Source organism: Hoplias malabaricus, chromosome 5 (assembly GCF_029633855.1).
Source record: "Hoplias malabaricus isolate fHopMal1 chromosome 5, fHopMal1.hap1, whole genome shotgun sequence".
Lineage (NCBI taxonomy): Eukaryota > Metazoa > Chordata > Actinopteri > Characiformes > Erythrinidae > Hoplias > Hoplias malabaricus.
The window spans coordinates 46,223,632-46,242,351 of record NC_089804.1 but is presented as its reverse complement, the minus strand read 5'-3'; the positions used below and the strand labels follow the sequence as shown (position 1 = coordinate 46,242,351).

General features: G+C 38.7%; 2 protein-coding genes across 3 annotated transcripts; both read left to right on the top strand.

Annotated features, from left to right (window-relative positions):
• The first annotated feature begins 1,539 nt into the window (after positions 1-1,539).
• Positions 1,540-4,906, top strand: ssr4 (signal sequence receptor, delta). The gene is made up of 6 exons (XM_066672572.1): positions 1,540-1,716; positions 2,460-2,578; positions 3,707-3,781; positions 3,872-3,961; positions 4,072-4,137; positions 4,519-4,906. Exons 1-6 carry the CDS (start codon positions 1,665-1,667, stop codon positions 4,621-4,623), a joined length of 507 nt encoding a protein of 168 aa, XP_066528669.1. The 5' UTR covers positions 1,540-1,664; the 3' UTR covers positions 4,624-4,906.
• A 1,216-nt stretch (positions 4,907-6,122) lies between these two features.
• sephs3 (selenophosphate synthetase 3) lies at positions 6,123-13,691 on the top strand. Of its 2 annotated transcripts, none has more exons than XM_066672236.1 (8): positions 6,123-6,538; positions 8,076-8,179; positions 8,545-8,652; positions 10,282-10,436; positions 10,551-10,641; positions 10,759-10,858; positions 11,247-11,459; positions 11,782-13,691. In XM_066672236.1, exons 1-8 carry the CDS (start codon positions 6,250-6,252, stop codon positions 12,048-12,050), a joined length of 1,329 nt encoding a protein of 442 aa, XP_066528333.1. In that variant the 5' UTR covers positions 6,123-6,249; the 3' UTR covers positions 12,051-13,691. The 2 variants fall into 2 exon arrangements, with proteins under 2 accessions (XP_066528333.1, XP_066528334.1); XM_066672237.1 differs by lacking the exon at positions 6,123-6,538 and adding an exon at positions 7,083-7,197.
• The last annotated feature ends 5,029 nt before the right edge of the window (positions 13,692-18,720 follow it).

The following is an 18,720-nucleotide window of genomic DNA, read 5'->3' as shown; positions in this document are numbered from 1 at the left end:
AGCAAATCAGGGAAATGCAACCTGTATGTCCAAATGCTCTGACACCTGCTTGTAAACCCTCTTGAAAACAAGGGTATCATTTAAGGAGTTTGCTTTCTTGCTACAGACTCTTCTGAGAAGGATTTACACTAGATATTGTTGGAACATTTCTCTAAAGATTTGATTGGATTCTGTCATAAGAATGTATGTGATGTGAGTTACTAATGTTAAATTATTAATTCCTCTGGTGGACAAAGGAGACAAACCATGTACTTGAGTTAAAGTACAGATGCTCAAGGTAAAGTATTACTCCAGTGAAAGCAGAAGTCCTTGTTGTAGATCTCCACTTAAGTAAAAGTATTTACCTTCAAATGTACTTAAGTGTCAAAAGTAAAAGTACACATGAGGTATTATGGCTGTAATGTCCTAATTTTGTTATAAGACTCATACTCATATTTCACCTACACATTGTAGGTAAAAAGACTCTAGTGTCACTCTTGGTTCCCCAGTCTTTTAATAGAATGTCATTAATTAGTCTGAAGGTGCCACTGTGGCCCAGCTGGTACCTGGAGGGATCTGGAGGTTGTGGGTTCAAGTCCCACTCTGGGTGACTGTGAGAAGTTTGGTGTGTTCTCCATGTGTCCGTGTGGGTTTCCTCTGGGTGCTCCACGGTCCAAAAACACACTTTGGCAGGTGGATTGGTGACTCAGAAAGTGTCGATATGTGTGAGTGTGTGTCACCCCTTGAAGGACTGGCGCACCCTCCAGGGTGTGTTCCCACCTTTCGCCCAGTGATTTCAGGTAGGCTCTGGACCCACCACAATCCTGAATTGGATAAACTATTACAGACAATGAATGAATAATTAGTTTGACATGGATGAACACAGCAGAAATGGCCAAATATTAAATAAAATGAATGAATGATATTATATCAGTTATTACATACACACAAGGTGCTACCCTTCCAAACAAACAGAGGCTGCTGTCTCCTGAGTATTAAGCCCAAATTAAGACTGTACTCAAGTACAGTAACGAATTACATCTACTTTGTTATTGTCCACCACTGATTAATTCTGGAAGACAAAATCCACTGATCCCAAAGATATTGAAATGAGCCCTGCCATTTCAAGATGACAGAAAATACGTGAATTGTCTTTCTTTATTCAAGTGGTCCTAAAACATTTAGGCTAAAATATAAGAGTAATAAATATGGATGTTTAAAATAAATGACTAGGTCTGAATTTTTATAAAAATATATATGATGTTTGGTGGGAAATCTAAAATAGTTTGCTAATTAAAAGTGCAAGCTGGTTAACTGCATGAAAACATATAATTCACTGCGTTTTTTGTAAATTCCCAAGAAAATCCCAGGACTGAGAACAGTCCTTTCATAATTAAAAGGGTTGTGTTTCCCACTTCGATTTTTATTGTTCTGACGCATTACGACCCTTTGTTCGCCCTACACGATAGTGTGCACTACAAACTGAGCCTAAGGAAGAGTAGGAAGGACATGTACAGTACCGGAGGTTGTCGCTGCATGCCGCTCTCCCCTTCTCCTCCTCTTCTTCTCCTCCGGTTCCGTAAAGCAATGACGTGTCTGTCTGTATTTCAGCGAATGTAAAGTGATTGGTGTCTCTTTCTGAAAGCTGAGTTCGCCTGAGATTGTCCGATCCTGGGAAAGACGAAATGATGAGAATACTTGCAGTATTTTTGGCTCTGAGTCTGGGTCTTTGTGCGGGTAGGTTACCCCTTTCTCCTGCCTTTACTCTTTCTGAACACTGGTCAATTCAGCACTGTGTCACAGTCTTCAGCTTCTCGGAGCTGGAGCAGTGGATAGTTAGCGAGGATATAAGGACACAATGTTTATGAATATTAACAGGTTCTTTCACTTTTATGTTTGTGAGCTTAGTGCCAGTCTATACTCTAACGTAAGTGTAATGTAACGTCATGTTCTAACTATCTGCCCGTGATGTTTTACATTTTAATGTCTTCCTGTCTCTAAATTCCTGTTTTATTTTATTATTATATTTTTAGTAATAGTCATCTGTAATACTTGTGCATGGTCCTGCAGTTAAAGGGGAATTCTGGAATTCTTTCACATTTTGTCCACAATTCAGGGTATAAACAAAGCTGTATTATATCAAAAGCAACATTTATAGATTCTGTACAGTAATGGTGCTAGGAATCCGGCTTCATAATTAAAACAGCCATTTTGTTGTTGCTACTTTAGCTCAACACTGCTGAAACTGCGTAGTGGGAGTGAAACATTTGGAGCGGAGTAGACACATCCCACCCTTGATTTCAGGGCAGTGCTCTAAAAGTGAATTACACTCTGCAACTGTACAGAGAGCCTATGATATTCAATAAAAACTATGTTTATCCTATAGAAGTGGAAGTACTGCATTTACTATAGATATTGCCTTTTTTATGGGAGATGGTGATTTGGGTGAATCCTTAAGATGTCAATGTGTATCTCCTCAGCTGATACCTGCACTGACCCAGTCATCTCTACCTCGTCATACACAACAAATGATGCAGTCATCTCTTCTGAGACAGTCTTCATTGTTGAGCTGAGCCTGGCCTGTGGAAATGGAGCACAGGTGAGCAAGATAGAGTCTGAATGATTAGGACTCTCAAAGCACATACATTGATTCAGCACATTGTGGGACATTGCTGTAACACTGGGTAAAGCAAAAACATTCAAATACAGGATGTGCAAAATATCAACTGATTTCCTGTAACAAACTCTGTTTATTTAAAAAAATGTTTAAGGAAGGGTATCAATTAGATTCTAAGCGTATGATAAGAAATGTTATAGTAATCAATTAAAACCACTTTTCCAAGAACATCATAGGCATCTTTAACAATTCTCCAGCATAGAAGTAGTAAAGAAAAATTTCCCAGAGTCTTTACCAGGGCGCTAGGAGGATAAAGTCTGAGTAATGTCCGGGACAAATGTTGTGGTGGTCGCGTTCACACATACAGCTCTGAGTAAACTCCAGAACATTTCTTGATTACTGTGCATGTGTGAAAGCAGAACTAGATTACTTAACCTGTACCCCAAGTAGACCCATTATAGACCAGAAGCTGTAATTCCAAATTTCATGCTTTATTTAACAGTTTCTTGAACATCACATAGCTACAATTGCTGCAACATTTTCAAAATATACATACATACACACATTTACATATACATTGACTAAAAAATATTTCAGCAGACAATTACACAACTCACAGAATTGTCTTCATATACTGTACAGTCCTTTAGAATTGCACAAACCCCTAGATTTATTTGTTTATTTTTAATTTTATGGAAACTGGCACATATTAGGTTTTATATCTATTAAGCATACACCTTGGCAGACTATGCTTTCTGCTGGGAGTTGGTACCCTTGATGGAGGAAATGCAACGGATCAGCTACTATTGTCTGTGCTCCTCTGAGCCCTTTTGTTAATATATTGCCTGTGTTTGGCAAGGATTTATACAGATTTTTCAAGTTATTCAGCTTGCTGGACAGGTGATGCATTGGAAAATGCATTATACTCACAAACATGCATTTGTTTCAGTATAAAAATATAAAAGTAAAACATTACCATGAACTAGAAAAAGACAATATCAGAGGTATAGGGTTACATTAGTGATGCAGTTTCATGATTTTAACTGGATTTTAGTTACATCAGTAAAGTGTGATTAAACATTTTTCCTTTCTTTTTTTCACAACATCTAGAGTGTTGCTCTATATGCAGATGTCAATGGCAAACAGTTTCCTGTGACCAGGGGCCAGGATGTTGGAAAATATCAGGTTAATTTCTCATGTTAACTATTTAAACTCAGTTGCCAACAGGTTTCATGTATTGCCATTTTTAAATTAACCTCAGTATGTCTTGTTCAGGTTTCCTGGAGCTTTCCCCACAAACAGGCCAGCTCAGGCACATACCAAGTGAAGTTCTTTGATGAGGAGTCCTACAGCTCCCTGCGCAAGGTGTGGTGATGAGCACATATTTTATTTCTTTAATTCTTTAATATCTTAATGTGCTGCCATATCAGGTGTTCAGTACATTATTCTGATAAAAAAACATGCCATTGTTTTAGGCACAAAGGAATAATGAGGATGTTGAAGCCATTAAGCCCCTGTTTACTGTGAATGTAGATCACAGGGTGAGTACATAGCACTAAGCCAATAACAGCAATAGACATTTAGTTGTTTTTTTACTTACAAAAAAATAAGTGCACCATTTTCACAGGTTTTTATTTACAATATAATATTGACATAATCGGTATTGAAATCATAGATGTATCAGTAACAGTTGACTTTCTCATTGATCATAAGCCTTTCATCACAACAGACAAAGCTACATAAAAGTCTACAAAGTGTATTCCAACAAGCATCCATTGTCAAAAGCTGCTTTAGCTAGTTTCACTTTACATATACCATGTAGCTTAATGAACGAAGATATACAATAAAGTGTTATCTGTATTTCTTATGACTTCTATATTGATTCTTTCATCCAACACATTCTCCCTCACTCTCTATTCTAGGGTGCTTGGAGCGGTCCTTGGGTGTCCACTGAGGTTTTGGCTGCCGTTATTGGCATTATTTTGTACTACCTGGCCTACAGCACAAAAGGCTCAATTCAGGCATAATAATTATCTGAAAGAAAGCTAAGAAGCAACTTGGTTATGTGCTGAACTTCCGTACCAGGTGTACATAGCAAAAACCATTGAACAGGCAATAATTCACATCTCGGCGCAGTGAGTAATTTGCTCCAGCCAGAGGACTGTAATAATCCAGTTTTTCACATAGCATAACTAATGTTAGCCAATGTTACGTCCAAGTTTGCTATGATGCTGATAACTTGTGGTCACATTCTGGTGTTTGGAATGTCTGCATATCAATGAAATTCATTGAAAAATAAACTTTTTTTAACCTTGAAAATAGTGTTTGTTTTTTCTCAGCATACTGTTATAAACCTGAAAGCAAATTTACATATTTCAGACTTACCAACGTAGTAAAACTATGCCTGAATCTCAAATGTCTCCTTACTCTCTTTGTAGTTCACTGCACAGGTCATTACATTATCTAGTCATACACAAGTGACCATTCTGATATGCTGCCAAATACGGTATTTTGAGTGTTATGACCTACAAAACAGTCTAAATGTACAAAATATTCTAAGTGTAAATGAAGCTGAATATCCTCAGAATATGAATGTGTCCCTTGTACTCCCAGAGAAGAGCGTATCATGAAATAGTGCTTTCTGTATCCAAGTAATAAACCAATGGTCTAGGAAGTAGTTTATGTGAATGTAAATATGCACTGAAGCATACTTAGGAAATTATTTGCATGTGGAAAGTCATACTTCTATCTACAAAATTGCACAATATGTAATGTAATGTATCATGTAATCGGCCTTTGTGTAATGTGTACATTTTGTTAATAACATCCATTTAAAAGCTTTGTGAACTTGAAATAACGGATTCTACTCTTAAAACAGTTTCTGAAATAAAGTAAATGTATTAATAAATGAAATGTATTTAGCCGCCACACTAAAATTTAAGTCTCATGACCTTAGCAGTTCACTTCAGAGGGTGTAACTTCTAAAACACTTCAGATTAAACCTCTATAGGTAGATACTCTTAATACGTTTTTTCTGTTAATAAAAGCATGGAGACAATAGTCGGACTGTACCATTTATGAAGTGGAAATATAATGTAAATATTTTCCTTTAGTTTGCTCGTTTTGCTTCGTCGGGAGTATTGTGCATTACAGTACACCGGGAATCAAAATAGAAAGGGTTTTGAAAGATTGAAATTCCATGATCTGCAAAACTATATCCAAATCCACAATACCACAGAAGGCGGTCTCCAGCGTGAAATGGTGTGGTCCGCTCTGTTGAAGTAAATCTCAAATGGTTTTCTTATCCCTACTTAGTATACTATGTAGGCCATGAATTAACGAGGATGGAACAATCTTTTGCAGCCTTTATTTAAAGTCACGAAATGACTGCTTCTAATCCAAAAAATATGGCAAATTACAATATGCACAAATCATCGTTTTACATATCAAATTATTTAGGTTTAATTTCATGACCTACCTAGTGCACTACGTAGGGAATATGGAGTAATTGGATCGAGACAGTCTCTAAGACTAACCGCTGCGTTTGTGTTAAACACGTTCATATTCAGTGGCTCGTCGTTCCACCTGCTCCGCTTGTGCCTCTGAGTCTTTGTCTGAATGAGGAGCGGGTAATAAAACTACTACTAATAATAATGTCTGGTTCGGGTCCCCCAACCCCGCCGGGAGATTCCGGTGGAGCGAGCGGGTTCGCGGCCTTTTACCCGCCCGGTTACCAGGCTCTGGAGCCCGAGGACCATGGCCTGCAGGTCCCCTTTCGGCTCACGGCTTTTTCAGATATGAAGGGCTGAGGGTGTAAAGTCCCGCAGGAGACTCTGCTCAAACTCCTGCAGGGACTGGAGTCAGACCGCCGCGACGGAGGGACCGAGGGTGGTGATGACACCTCCACTTTCGGGCAGCTCGCCTCACACGGCCCGCGGTTAGGTAAGAATAAAGCCACGGTGCTACAAGCTAACTTAGCTGAATGGCGGGCTGACCGTCGCCGCACGCTCTGGGAGTAGAAATATTTAACGATACGAAGAACACTCCGGTTTTTTTATTTCAGAAAACAGAAATGCCTCTTATTCCAACTTTCATCTTAAACGATGCAGCAGTTTCATTCTGGCGCATAGAGACCCTGTGTATTGGGGTTTCCCTCTCAGAGGAATGGTCCTCTCCACCATCAGCGGTGCTTCAGCCTCGCTCCTGGCCCCGAGAACAATTACAGTGTCCCTAGGCGTCAGAATGAAACCGCTGTGCTATTTAAGGTGGAAGGGATAAGAATAAGACGTTAACTGTAGGCTCGTGTGCACGTTTTGTTCATGAACGCTATTGTTACGGAAATGTTAAAACAAGTGTTTAACAATGTTATTTGCAGGTGAATGAAATGGCAGGAAAAATAAAGTCTGGCAGCAGAACAGAACAGCTAGGGCTGCAGCTCGTACTTGCTATGTGTTTATAAAAGACAATATAAATTAATGACGAGCACGCTTCAAGAAGTTTGGACTATGGATCGATCCCAGAAATAATTAATTAACTTACCCAGCTGGACAAGCGACCTGAATCAGCTTTTCAGTTTTGTCAGCATCTAAGAGAAGCAACTTGTAAGTTTCTGTTTATACGAAACCTATTTGCCATGCAAAGATAAATATAACTGATGGGATTGTTCGCAAAATTAAATAATTCAGTTAACATAGCAACACAGGCCTTGAATGTACACACCTATATTATAAATGACAAAATTGTATGTCACCACTGTCCAATTAAAAACATATATCTCCCAAACAGGAACTTTATATGAGAAGGGGAAAGCCTTCTTAACTTTCAATGCAAATGAATGTAAAAAGATTTTATTCCAAGTAATTTTGGAGCATTTCTATTGGTCCATTCATCATGAAATTTTCAGTGTGTGTGAAAAGACAAATGATTCAAATGAATGAATGTAAACTACAAATTGTGTACATTTGTGTCTTGTGCTTGTGGTAACGCACAAGTTACTGTAACCTGTAGTGTTTTCTAATTGAAGTAATAATATTGTACAGTTTTCACAAACTCTACCCGTCAACCACTTTACATTTCTATTAAGAAATATTAAAATGGCTATTTGGTCTGGGTTGAGGTGAGAACACCATTAGAGCCCTCTGCCAAAAACAGCTCTACAGCTGAAATACTTTGCGATATAAGAGATGGGGCATAGCAGGCTTTTTGGTTAACTACGTTAGCTTGGTTTTCCTTTCTACTTAATATACTAAAGCTTCTGCCCAGGCCAGAATTTTACAGTGCCCTTCAGTGGACTATAGAGATCAGTTAATGGAAATTTGCATATAATAAATTGTCTAAAATTACTGTTTGATTTCCCAAAAAATGTTCAAATATTCCCTTAGGCCTAATGACAATGCCAATCATTGTTTTAGAAAGTGTCACTTAATAAACAGGAGCTTTGAATAAGGTCTCATGTTTCTATCTATACTATTTGTTTCAGGTATTGGTATGGATTCTTGTGTGATTCCTTTGAGGCATGGAGGTTTATCCCTAATCCAAACTACAGATTTTTTTTACCCTTTAGTTGAAGATCCATATATGATGGTACGTACTGCATGTCTGCCAGAAAGTCTTATGCCAAGGTGCAAGTTGCTGAACTATTCCCATGAGTTTTTTTATTACTACTATTTTTATGTGTTCTATTATAACTGATTTGGAAAATCAGTGCCTCTAAATTACACAGTTCATGTTTTTTCTGTGATTAAGCATTTTTTTCAGCCTTATAAAAAACATTGAATATTTGCATAAAAACACTTCTTAAAGTCATATCAAATATCAAACACATTGTCTGTGTGGCATGCACTGAAACAGATTCTTGTCATTTGACCAGAGTTGGCCTAATTTTTTACAAACAATTAAATCAATTTCATAAATAGTGTAATACATTGTCTGTCCTCTATTGGTGACAGGGTCGAATAGCATGTGCAAATGTGTTGAGTGATCTGTATGCCATGGGAATCACTGAGTGCGATAACATGCTGATGCTGCTCAGCGTCAGTCAGAAAATGAATGACAAGGTGAGCCAAAATGTTTTTCTTTTTGAAAACAACCATGGTCTCTCAAGGTTATTTTCTTTATATGATATTATTTCCATCTACAGTACAACAGATTTTCAGCAATTCCTGCTATGTTTATCTTGCGCCTTTGAATAATGACACTTCTCTGTATGAACAGTGGCCCTTTATGATAGTTAAATATGCAAAATATATAGTAGTGTAAATGACTTTTGCACACTGGACAATGATTAGTTTCATTTCACATAAAGATGGCTTTAATTAAGATGATATGATCAGCTAAACTTGTTCCTCCCTTTGACATAGCCTTTTATACACATATATTGTGTGTATGTGTGTGCGTGTGTATATATGTGTAAGTATATATATATATATATATATATATATATATATATATATATATGTGTATATGTATGTGTGTATTATATTTCACATACAGCTGTTTTTGATTTGCATTAAATAATGTGGTGCTGTGTTATTCCAAAACCTGACCCCTACAGTGGCTTACTAAGTCCAGTAACGATGAACACTTTTTGACTTAAATTAGTGTGTATAAATATATGCAACATGTGTCTTTGTGTTAATATTGTATAATTATATTTAACTTTTATAGTTGCAATAAATTGTTTTAACATCTGGATGATTTGAAAATGTATAACCCAAAACATCCAGCCTGATACTGCTGTTTACAATTGATGCTGTTTAATAACTGCAAGTTTGGTTGTCTCGCACACATTAAAATGTAATTTTCAAAAAGAACTGAAAATGTTAAAATGTAAACAAAGAACTCTGTTTGTGTTAGTTTTATTCAGGTGAATTTTTAAATCTCAAATGTAGAAAAATTGTTAACTTGCTCAGATCAGCTATAACAGTATGACCACCTCCATTTTTCTACATTCACTGTCCGTTCTCTTAGCTCACCTTACCATACTGGAGCACTCTGTAGTCCATCTGTTGCTATGCATACTTTGCCACCCTGTCCTTCAATGATCAGGACCCACAGAGAGTAGGTATGATTTGACTGGTGGATCATTCTCAGTGCTGCAGTGACACTGATCTGGTGGTGTGTTGCAGTGGATCAGACACAACAATGCTGCTGGAGTTTTTAAACATTGTATCCACTCACTGTCCCTGCTGGTCAACCTTGTAAATATAAAGTCACAGACAGTAGTTGATCTGTTGCTGCACACTTTGTGTTGGACATCTAGTGGTTACTGGGCATTGTCCACATAATGCTTTTGGATTGATGTTTTTTGTTGGTGGATTTTTCAGTCCAGCCGTAACGCTCAGGGATTTAGAAACTTTAGTGACACTGCTGTGTCGGATCCACTCATACCAGCACAACACATACTAACACACCACCACCACATCAGTGTTACGGCAGCGCTAAGAATGATTCACCTGCAAAATGTGCCAGTATGGTCAGGGGATCTGCGAGAGAGTGAGTTTGAAAACAAGGGGGTGGCCATATGATGGCTGACTGTTTACTGGAGGATTTAGATACTAACCCAACTAGTCTTATGCATAACTGGTACATAACCCAGTTCTGACCCGTTTTAACTTCTAAAATGTTCATTTAGTTTATTGTGATGCACTTCTTGATCACCGCTGTAAGGTTAACTGTTGTCTCAGGAAAGGGAGCAGGTGATCCCATTAATGATGAAGGGCTTCCGTGATGCAGCTGAGGAGGGTGGAACTTCAGTGACAGGCGGCCAGACTGTCATCAATCCATGGATCATCGTAGGAGGTGTTGCTAGTGTGGTGTGCCAGCCCAATGACTTCATCATGTGAGTATGTTACAATATATAAAATACATCTATACCCTTTCCACACATCTTTTTTCATACGGTCCACCTTGTTCCGGGGTTAATTTCTCAGTCACTGTTCTTTAATGCATATAGGCCAGATGGTGCCATACCAGGTGATGTGCTGGTTCTCACAAAACCTCTTGGAACTCAAGTAGCTGTCAATGCTCATCAGTGGCTGGACATAGTAAGATCACATTTACAATAGCACATTGCAACTTGCTTGTGGCTGCAGACTATTATTTTCTTTATTTTCTTTATTTATTTTTTTGTTAATTTGTTTTTCTGTCATTCATTCAACCAGCCTGAAAAATGGAACAAGATCAAGTTGGTCATCACAAAGGAAGAAGTGGAACAAGCTTATCAGGAGGCCATGCTAAACATGGCAACACTTAATCGTACAGGTAAAACAATTGAAAATGTCCATGTCTTGCTAGTGTCAGTTGTTGTAGTGGGTGATTTAGTGCTGTAAATAATTTTTTATTTTTTATTTAATTTACGTGATAAGTCTGAAAACGTTAATGCATGTGTTTTGAATAATCACAGAATACTGTTGTTAATGTTTTTTATTATTTATTGACGCCTCATATAAATCGATTCCAATGTGTTGATCATTCATTTATTTAAATATCTATTATTAAAAGTTTCAGGGTTAATTACATTTTTGCTTCTTTTTACTCATGATTAATCAAAATCAAAATGAGCAGGTGAGGGTTATATTTTAACCATAAATCAATTATGTCAAAAATAGTGTCGTGTTTAAATGTGGTGTTGTTTACTGTTTCCGTTTAGCTGCCGCTCTAATGCATAAGTTCAACGCTCATGCTGCCACTGACATCACGGGCTTTGGGATCATTGGGCATGCACGGAATTTGGCAAAGCAGCAGTGCAACGAGGTGGCCTTTGTCATTCACAACCTGCCCATCATAGCAAAGATGGCCGCAATCAGCAAAGCTGGGGGAAATCTGTTCGGCCTGCTCCAGGGGACCTCCTCTGAGACATCAGGTCAGAGCTCATGGATCGTGGGCATAAACCTTTTCTATTCTAGCCAAACATTGTAGTGTCATGCCTTTTAACAGGATGGAATTATTGTGGTAGTTTTCATGTCATTTGATGAATGTGTTACGTTACGACTAACCAGAGACTGCGTCAGGGATAAATAGATTTTTGTCAAAGGTTCTTATCTCACTAATGGTTGTTTTAAGCAGTGTCTTTCATGGGTGATCAAACAATCAGCTTGGTTAAATGATAGTGGATGAAGGCTTGAACTATTTTAAGCTCTTGATGTTGCCTTTTCTAAGGTTTTTTTTTTTCCCTTCCCCTTCAGGAGGGCTCCTGATTTGCCTACCACGCGAGCAGGCGGCACGCTTCTGTGCGGAGATGAAGGCCAGTCGGAGCTCATCACTGGGTCAGGAGGGAGGTGTGGGTGATGGTCAACAGGCCTGGATCATAGGTATTGTGGAGAAGGGTAGCCGTTCCGCTCGCATCATTGACAAGCCCCGCATTATTGAGGTGCCCTACCGGGGTGCCGTGGTTACCACAGAGGGCAACAACAATAATGCCAGTCCTCCTGAGGCACAGCCAACACAGGCATAGTGATGTCCCATCTACAACCTAGAATACAACAGGAGTGTGATAGGAATATTTCTTTCATCTTCATATTTGTCTTAGCCCCTCTCTCTGGGCATGGCCTCTCTGAGAATGAGTTTGTGTGTGTCTTCAGGGATGTGTGCTTTTGGAATGTGTGATATGTCGTGCTATGTGTTGGTAGGATTTGAGTGGTGCATCTGGTGTGGGTGTGTGTGTGTGCTTGTCTTTGTATGTACGTATTGGGAATATCAGAGGGATGTTATGTGCATCACAGTGCTGTTCATTTCTTCTCCCTGTTCAGCCGATGGGTTGAGAGCAACAGACCAAAAAATTCTTTCTTTTTACCTGGTGGGAAATGAAATGGACAGCAAACTCATGCCATTTGTTGCTTCTCCTGCTACATTTTTTCCCTCCTCCTCTACTCTGTGCCCTTTATTTCATCCAACACCCTTTCAGTCCAGTTGTAGAAATGCCAGTGTCTGCAGTCACTTTTTTTTTCTCCTGAAAAGTGATCACCCTTCTGTATCTTGTGGGCTGGTTAGATTACACTTATTGCCTTTTTTTAAAACTAAGGCACTTATTGCAGCGAGAAGCTTTCAGTCCTGTTTCTGAACAGTCAAGACCTTTATTATCAAATGCATCTTTCTGTGACAATCAAGCCAAGTGTTGGAGAAAAATATCCAAACAGCGTACTTTAAGGCAAGGGAGTCCAGTCTTATTCGTGTAGGCGTGGTTTGACTGCCGGCTTTCACTCCCGAGTCTGCTTTATCTTTAAACAATCTCAGAACACCTGATAATGTGAGTTTCTTCTTTGTTGGAATGAATACCTGCAGCCATCTTGACCCTTTGCAGAGACGGGGAAATCCATGTCTTTGGCTACTCGAGCATGATCAAATCAAACCAAACAATGTTCCAAATGATTTGTAACATGGGTATTTAATTTATTTGATATTTAATCGTGTGATTGTGTTAAGGAGCTGAATGCATTTGTCCAAATTAAGGAGGGCTTATTGCTTTTCCTAATGTCTTTCTGTATATGTTCTGATCATTTTTGACTTTCTCGTTTAGTTGGGTATCTGTCACAGGGGGTGATAATGTGTTTTTAAGGTGTTCCTTCAGGTCTTAAGGAATATGATGAGCTTAGGAATAGTTAGCATTGAGGCATTATAATGATGTCACAAGTAGCATTGGTGTATCGGTTTCATTAGGGGTGTAATCTGCAGTAATTTGTGGGGAGGCATGCATTTGGTTTGGTATGATGTTTTAGAGTTGTGGAAAGCCTGGTTGTCTTGTTAATGCTGAGGGGTGTATTCCTACTACACTCCAATCCCTATCATCTTCATTCAGATCAGTAGTGGAATGGTGGTCTGGTTCCTACCCCTGTATCAAAGAGAGGGTTGAGCAGCTCTCTTTGATCCCTTGGGTGAGTCCAGAACGCCAGGTGTCAGCTGACTGGCTCCAGTAGGACAGAAGTGCCACTCTTCCTGATTATGATGCTTTTCCCTTTAAACCCCAAAACAGGGACAGGGAATGGTTGATGTTACTACAAAGGATGGGTGGTCCCTGCTCTACTCAGTCTGTTCAACTGGCTCAATATTTGTCACTGATTTATATGTCATCTCAAAACAATAAAACAATCCATGTAGTTTCTCTAAACAGTCTCTGCTCTTCATTTATTCAGCAACATGTTTCCTCACGTCAGTTTTTGATGTTTGTAGCTAGGGGTGGCCAATATTGAGAGTTCACAGAATGTCATACATTCCTTCTGAGTTTTTAATGTGCACTGTATAATGCTAGTAGGTGTCACATTAGAGCGCCATCATTTCATATAAAAATGAACACTTTATATTGAGACACACCTTGTCCCATCAACAGTGGCACATGATGGTGATCAACAAAGTATTTTCTGGAGTCAGTCACTCCTGAAAACCCATGGAACATTATTTAGCCAACAGGTTACTTGCACACTGAGGAGAAGAAACACCAGTTCTGACACATGTTGGATGCTTTCAACTGCTACCGTTTGGTCCAAACCAAAATGGTAACACTGAAAAGTGCCTCAGACCACAGGCAAGGCTAATGTTTGGACAGACGTAAAGAAGTGGTCTCAGTTTAGATCAGACTGAACCCAGGTTAGGTTTGGATTTTAGACTCATTACAGGACTGTGAGGCAGAATAAATGGCATAGATGTATGTGACCTGGTGATTTACACACTGCCTGGGGGGCGTGAAAACTCTTGTCTCTCATTTGTTATCTTGGTTTTTATTCCATGTGTAACTAGTAAATATAAAAGCTAGAATTTAAACAAATGTGATTGCCACTTGGCTATTTCTGCTTTATCCCACACCACACACATGTTACACAGGGCATGAAAATATAATGCATCATTAACATAAGGGCACTCGAATGCAAAATGCAGTTGTGGTTTGGGACATAGCAATATGATGTCAGCCATTTAATTTTGTAACTGAAAATGCAAATACAAAGCTGGGAATTAAATTAAAAAAATGTAAATTTAATTAAATGACAAAAAAAAAAAAAAAAACCAAGGTCCATAAAGACATGCCTGCACAGAGTCCTGACCACAACCCAATAGAATAACTTTGGGATGAATAAAAGAGACTGCAAGCCAGGCCTTCTCATCCAATATTTGTCATGAGTGTTTAGTAACTGAAAATGCAAATATGAAGGGGCAAATATTTATGGGAATAAAATTGAAGGACAAATGTTTTTTATTGTAATTTTATTTTACAGTGTGTAATACATTTACACAGTCTTTATGAAGCATGCAGTTAATAATGGTACATTTTATAGACCACTTTCATACTGGTAGCTCAAAGTGATTTACCAACAGGATGACTGACAAATGTAAATGTTAAGGGGATTTATTAGAAATACACTATATTGCCAAAAGTATTCACTCACCCATCCAAATCATTAAATTCTGTTGTTCTAATCACTTCTATGGCCACAGGTATATAAAGCCAACCACTTGGGCATGCAGACAGCTTCTACAAACATTTGTGAAATAATGGGTCGTTTTCAGGAGCTCAGTGAATTCCAGCATGGTACCATGACAGGATGCCACCTGTGCACATTATGCAAGTCCAATCATGAGATTTCCTCACAACTAAATATTCCACAGTCAACTGTGTTATAACAAAGTGCACAATGTGGTAGGCCATGTAAAAAAATGATAGAGCAGGGATGCTGAGTTGCATAGTGCACAGAGGTCACTAACTTACAGCAGAATCTATCACTACAGACCTCCAAACTTTTTTGGCCTTCAGATTAGTTCAAGAAAAGTGTGTAGAGAGCTTCATGGAAAGGGTTTCAATGGCAGAGCAGCTGCATCCAAGCTTTACATCACCAAGCACAATGCAAAGCGTCAGATGCAGTAAAGTAAGCTGCCACTGGACTCTGGAGCAGTGGAGAGAAGAATCATGCTTCTCTGTCTGGAAATCCAAGGGACAAGTCTGGGTTTGGTGGTTGCCACGAGAATGGTACGTCGCATTGTGCCAAGTGTAAAATGTGGTGGATGGGGGTTATTGTGTGGGGTGGTTTTTCAAGAATTGGACATGGCCCCTTAGTTCCACAGAAAGGAACTCTTAATGCTTCAGCATACCAAGAAATTTTGGACAACTTTGTGGGAACAGTTTGGGGAAGGCCCCTTCTAGGGTCGGGCAGTATAATGATCATACCATATATCACGGTATATTGAATTGTAGACGGTATCTTAAAGTGATGGCAGTATTTGTGATATGTGTGTTTTGTGTCAAATTTCTTTTCTGTCTCTCCAAGTACAAGGCCAAAAGTTAATCTGAGTGCATTTAAAAGACCCATAGGGAGGGGGCGCTCTGGGAGCTCGCTGACTAGTGATGTCACACTCTGAAAATGGGTGGGGAAGAAAACCACAAGCCTAGTAGCCCACTGCAGTTGTGAGTTTAGGGCTGTGTTTGGGTTAAAAGAGGGAAAGGAATCTAAAAACAGATAAAATACCCAGAAGACACTGTACTTGATTTTGTATTTACACGTATTGTATTGAGGCATTTTCCTCTAAATATGTATTTTGAGCCTCAGTTTGCTGGAAAAAAATCATCTGCTGCTGTGTGCTAAACCACACATGCCTGTTAGCTGGCTAGCTATGCTTCTAAACAGTGTACAGCCTGCCTCTAGCACGTCACTGAAATTTGCTCTCTCTGAAACTGTTTTTTGTTGTCAACGTGTGGCGGTGTGTGCTGTCGGGCTGTACCAAGCTGAACTGTACAGTCCAGAAAACCTTTAATTCGACCCACAATCACAGATATGAGGCTCACACCCCACGATAGTACTGTTTTGATATTTTGAGACAATATGAACAATGTGGATATCGCCCATTCCTAGCCCCTTCCTGTTTCAACATGACCGTGCACCAGTGCACAAACCAAGGTCCATAAAGACATGTCTGCACAGAGTCCTGACCTCAACCCAATAGAATACCTTTGGGATGAATAAAAGCGGAGACTGCATGAACTGCATAAGTGGTTACAGATGATTTATGAATGAATGAATAATGACAAAAGCAATGTATTCAAAATTGTGTAGTTAAACACAATATCACTTTGTATTGCCCACCCTTCTCTGTACCACACTTGTAACTTTCCTATGAATCCACATGGTGTCAGCAGGTTGCAGCAGTAAATAAAAGCACTACAGTCTCAGTCCACTCTGGGCTTAATGTCATCTATGTTTTAGTTACAGCACCCGTGTGAAATGGGTTTCTCAGATCCAAACCCCAAACAAATCCCAGCCACATTTATACTGTATAATTCATACTGATTACGATTTTCAAACTGCTGGAAATCTACTTGGAACCACTTAAAATATATCTTCCAGCCTGGAAAATAAGTCTTTCTTCAGTGAGGAAGAAAGTAGCTTAGTTTTCTCAGGTGAAACAGCATATCCACCTTTTCATTACTACCCTGATCAAGCATCTGATGGTCAGAAAAGGGCTTGCATGAAATCTTATTTATTTATGCCATTGTGATACTTCCTTATATCAAATTCCAAGGCTTTGTCTTATATGATCCCTTTAGACCCCAGTGGAATTTTGGTCATTTAACCCACATTTTGTTTAAATATAATAAATAAATAAATATTTGCAATTCCTCATAATGGATGTGATATTAGGCTAAAATATAGTATTTTTGGAAATGTGTGCTGTGGTGAGATGACTAAAAAGGACATCAGCGTTTATCAGTGAAAGCTGCAAAAGCCAACATATTTTAGTGTGGGGGAGTGCATCAGTGACAATGTACCACTGACACATGTGTATACAGAGACATATGCTGCCATCAAAGTGATGTCTTTTACTGAAAGGGCCATGGTCCATTTCAGCAAGACAATGACGAATCCAATTCTGCACATGCTGTCACATTGTGGTTATATGCACAGAGTGTGTGTGTGTGTTTGACTGGCCTGCCAGCAGTCCAAATCTGTTTCCTACAATGCATCATGAAGTGGAGAATCAGACTGCTGAGCACCTGAAGACTTCTATGAAGCCAGAACATGCAAAAGTTCCACTTGGCCAACTGCAGCAAATACTATTTTCAGTTGCCAAATGATTATAAATGTAATTTAAAGTTGATTAATACAGTTTTTTGTCAATTAACCAAAAGTCCAAGAAAATAAATCTCTAATTCTTGTTTTTATTGCAACTAAAAAGGAAAAAAAAGTATAAAATTGGTTAAGTAAGGAATCTCTGACACATTCAGGCCACTAAGAGTCAGTGTATTCGCCGTTCTAAAACTTGAATTATTGGAGAAAATTATGTATAGCGCTTTTAAAATATAGTAAATTCATTGTTTAAATGTTAGAACTGAGACTATTCTATTAACCATTCTAAAATAAGTATTTGAAGCTTGTAGAAATGCTTTTCAGGCCAGACCTTACAGAAACAACAAACTTTCCAACAATCAAAACCAGGTTAAATCAATGTTGATCCAGTATGTGTAGTCGATATGTGAGCTGGCAAATCCTTGCAGGCCTTATAGTCTGCAAGTATAAGCACGTTTCCCTTTGACTGAAACTAGGAGCAGCAGAAATACATTTTATCAAGTTGTACAAGAAGCTACAAAGACGAATAGCTGTAGCTCTGTATCATTAAATAAACTTCCAGTTTATGAGTACAATCAATCTGTGCACTCAAGCTTAATGTAATTTTCATTAGGGTTATTATATAATATCATAAAAACAAATCACAGACCTACACCATCAGCGTGCTATTCCCACCACTTTCCCCATGTGCAGCATCCTGCAGTTATCAGTGAAACTGCTGAGTGACTGTACAAAATGTGGGTTTAAGGACCAAACAATTAAAATTGTCAGGAATGTAAATGAATATAAGTGCAAAATTAAAGCATCCAAGATATGAATGGAGCAATAAATTTCATCATGCTGATTTATACCCCTCTAGCCCACACTTACCATTAAAGCAATATGCCTCAAGTTTGTGGATCTCTGGTGAAATTTGTAATTGCACAGAGCATGGGGAAGACTACTTTTAAACCATGCAATGTGATGCAGTCTCTCTTCAGAGCAGATGAATCTGAACAGTAATAAGAGTGGATGGAGTATATGCAGAAAATTGGGGAAGGAAATGGATGAGTCCCAAATACATTGCTCCCTACACAGTGC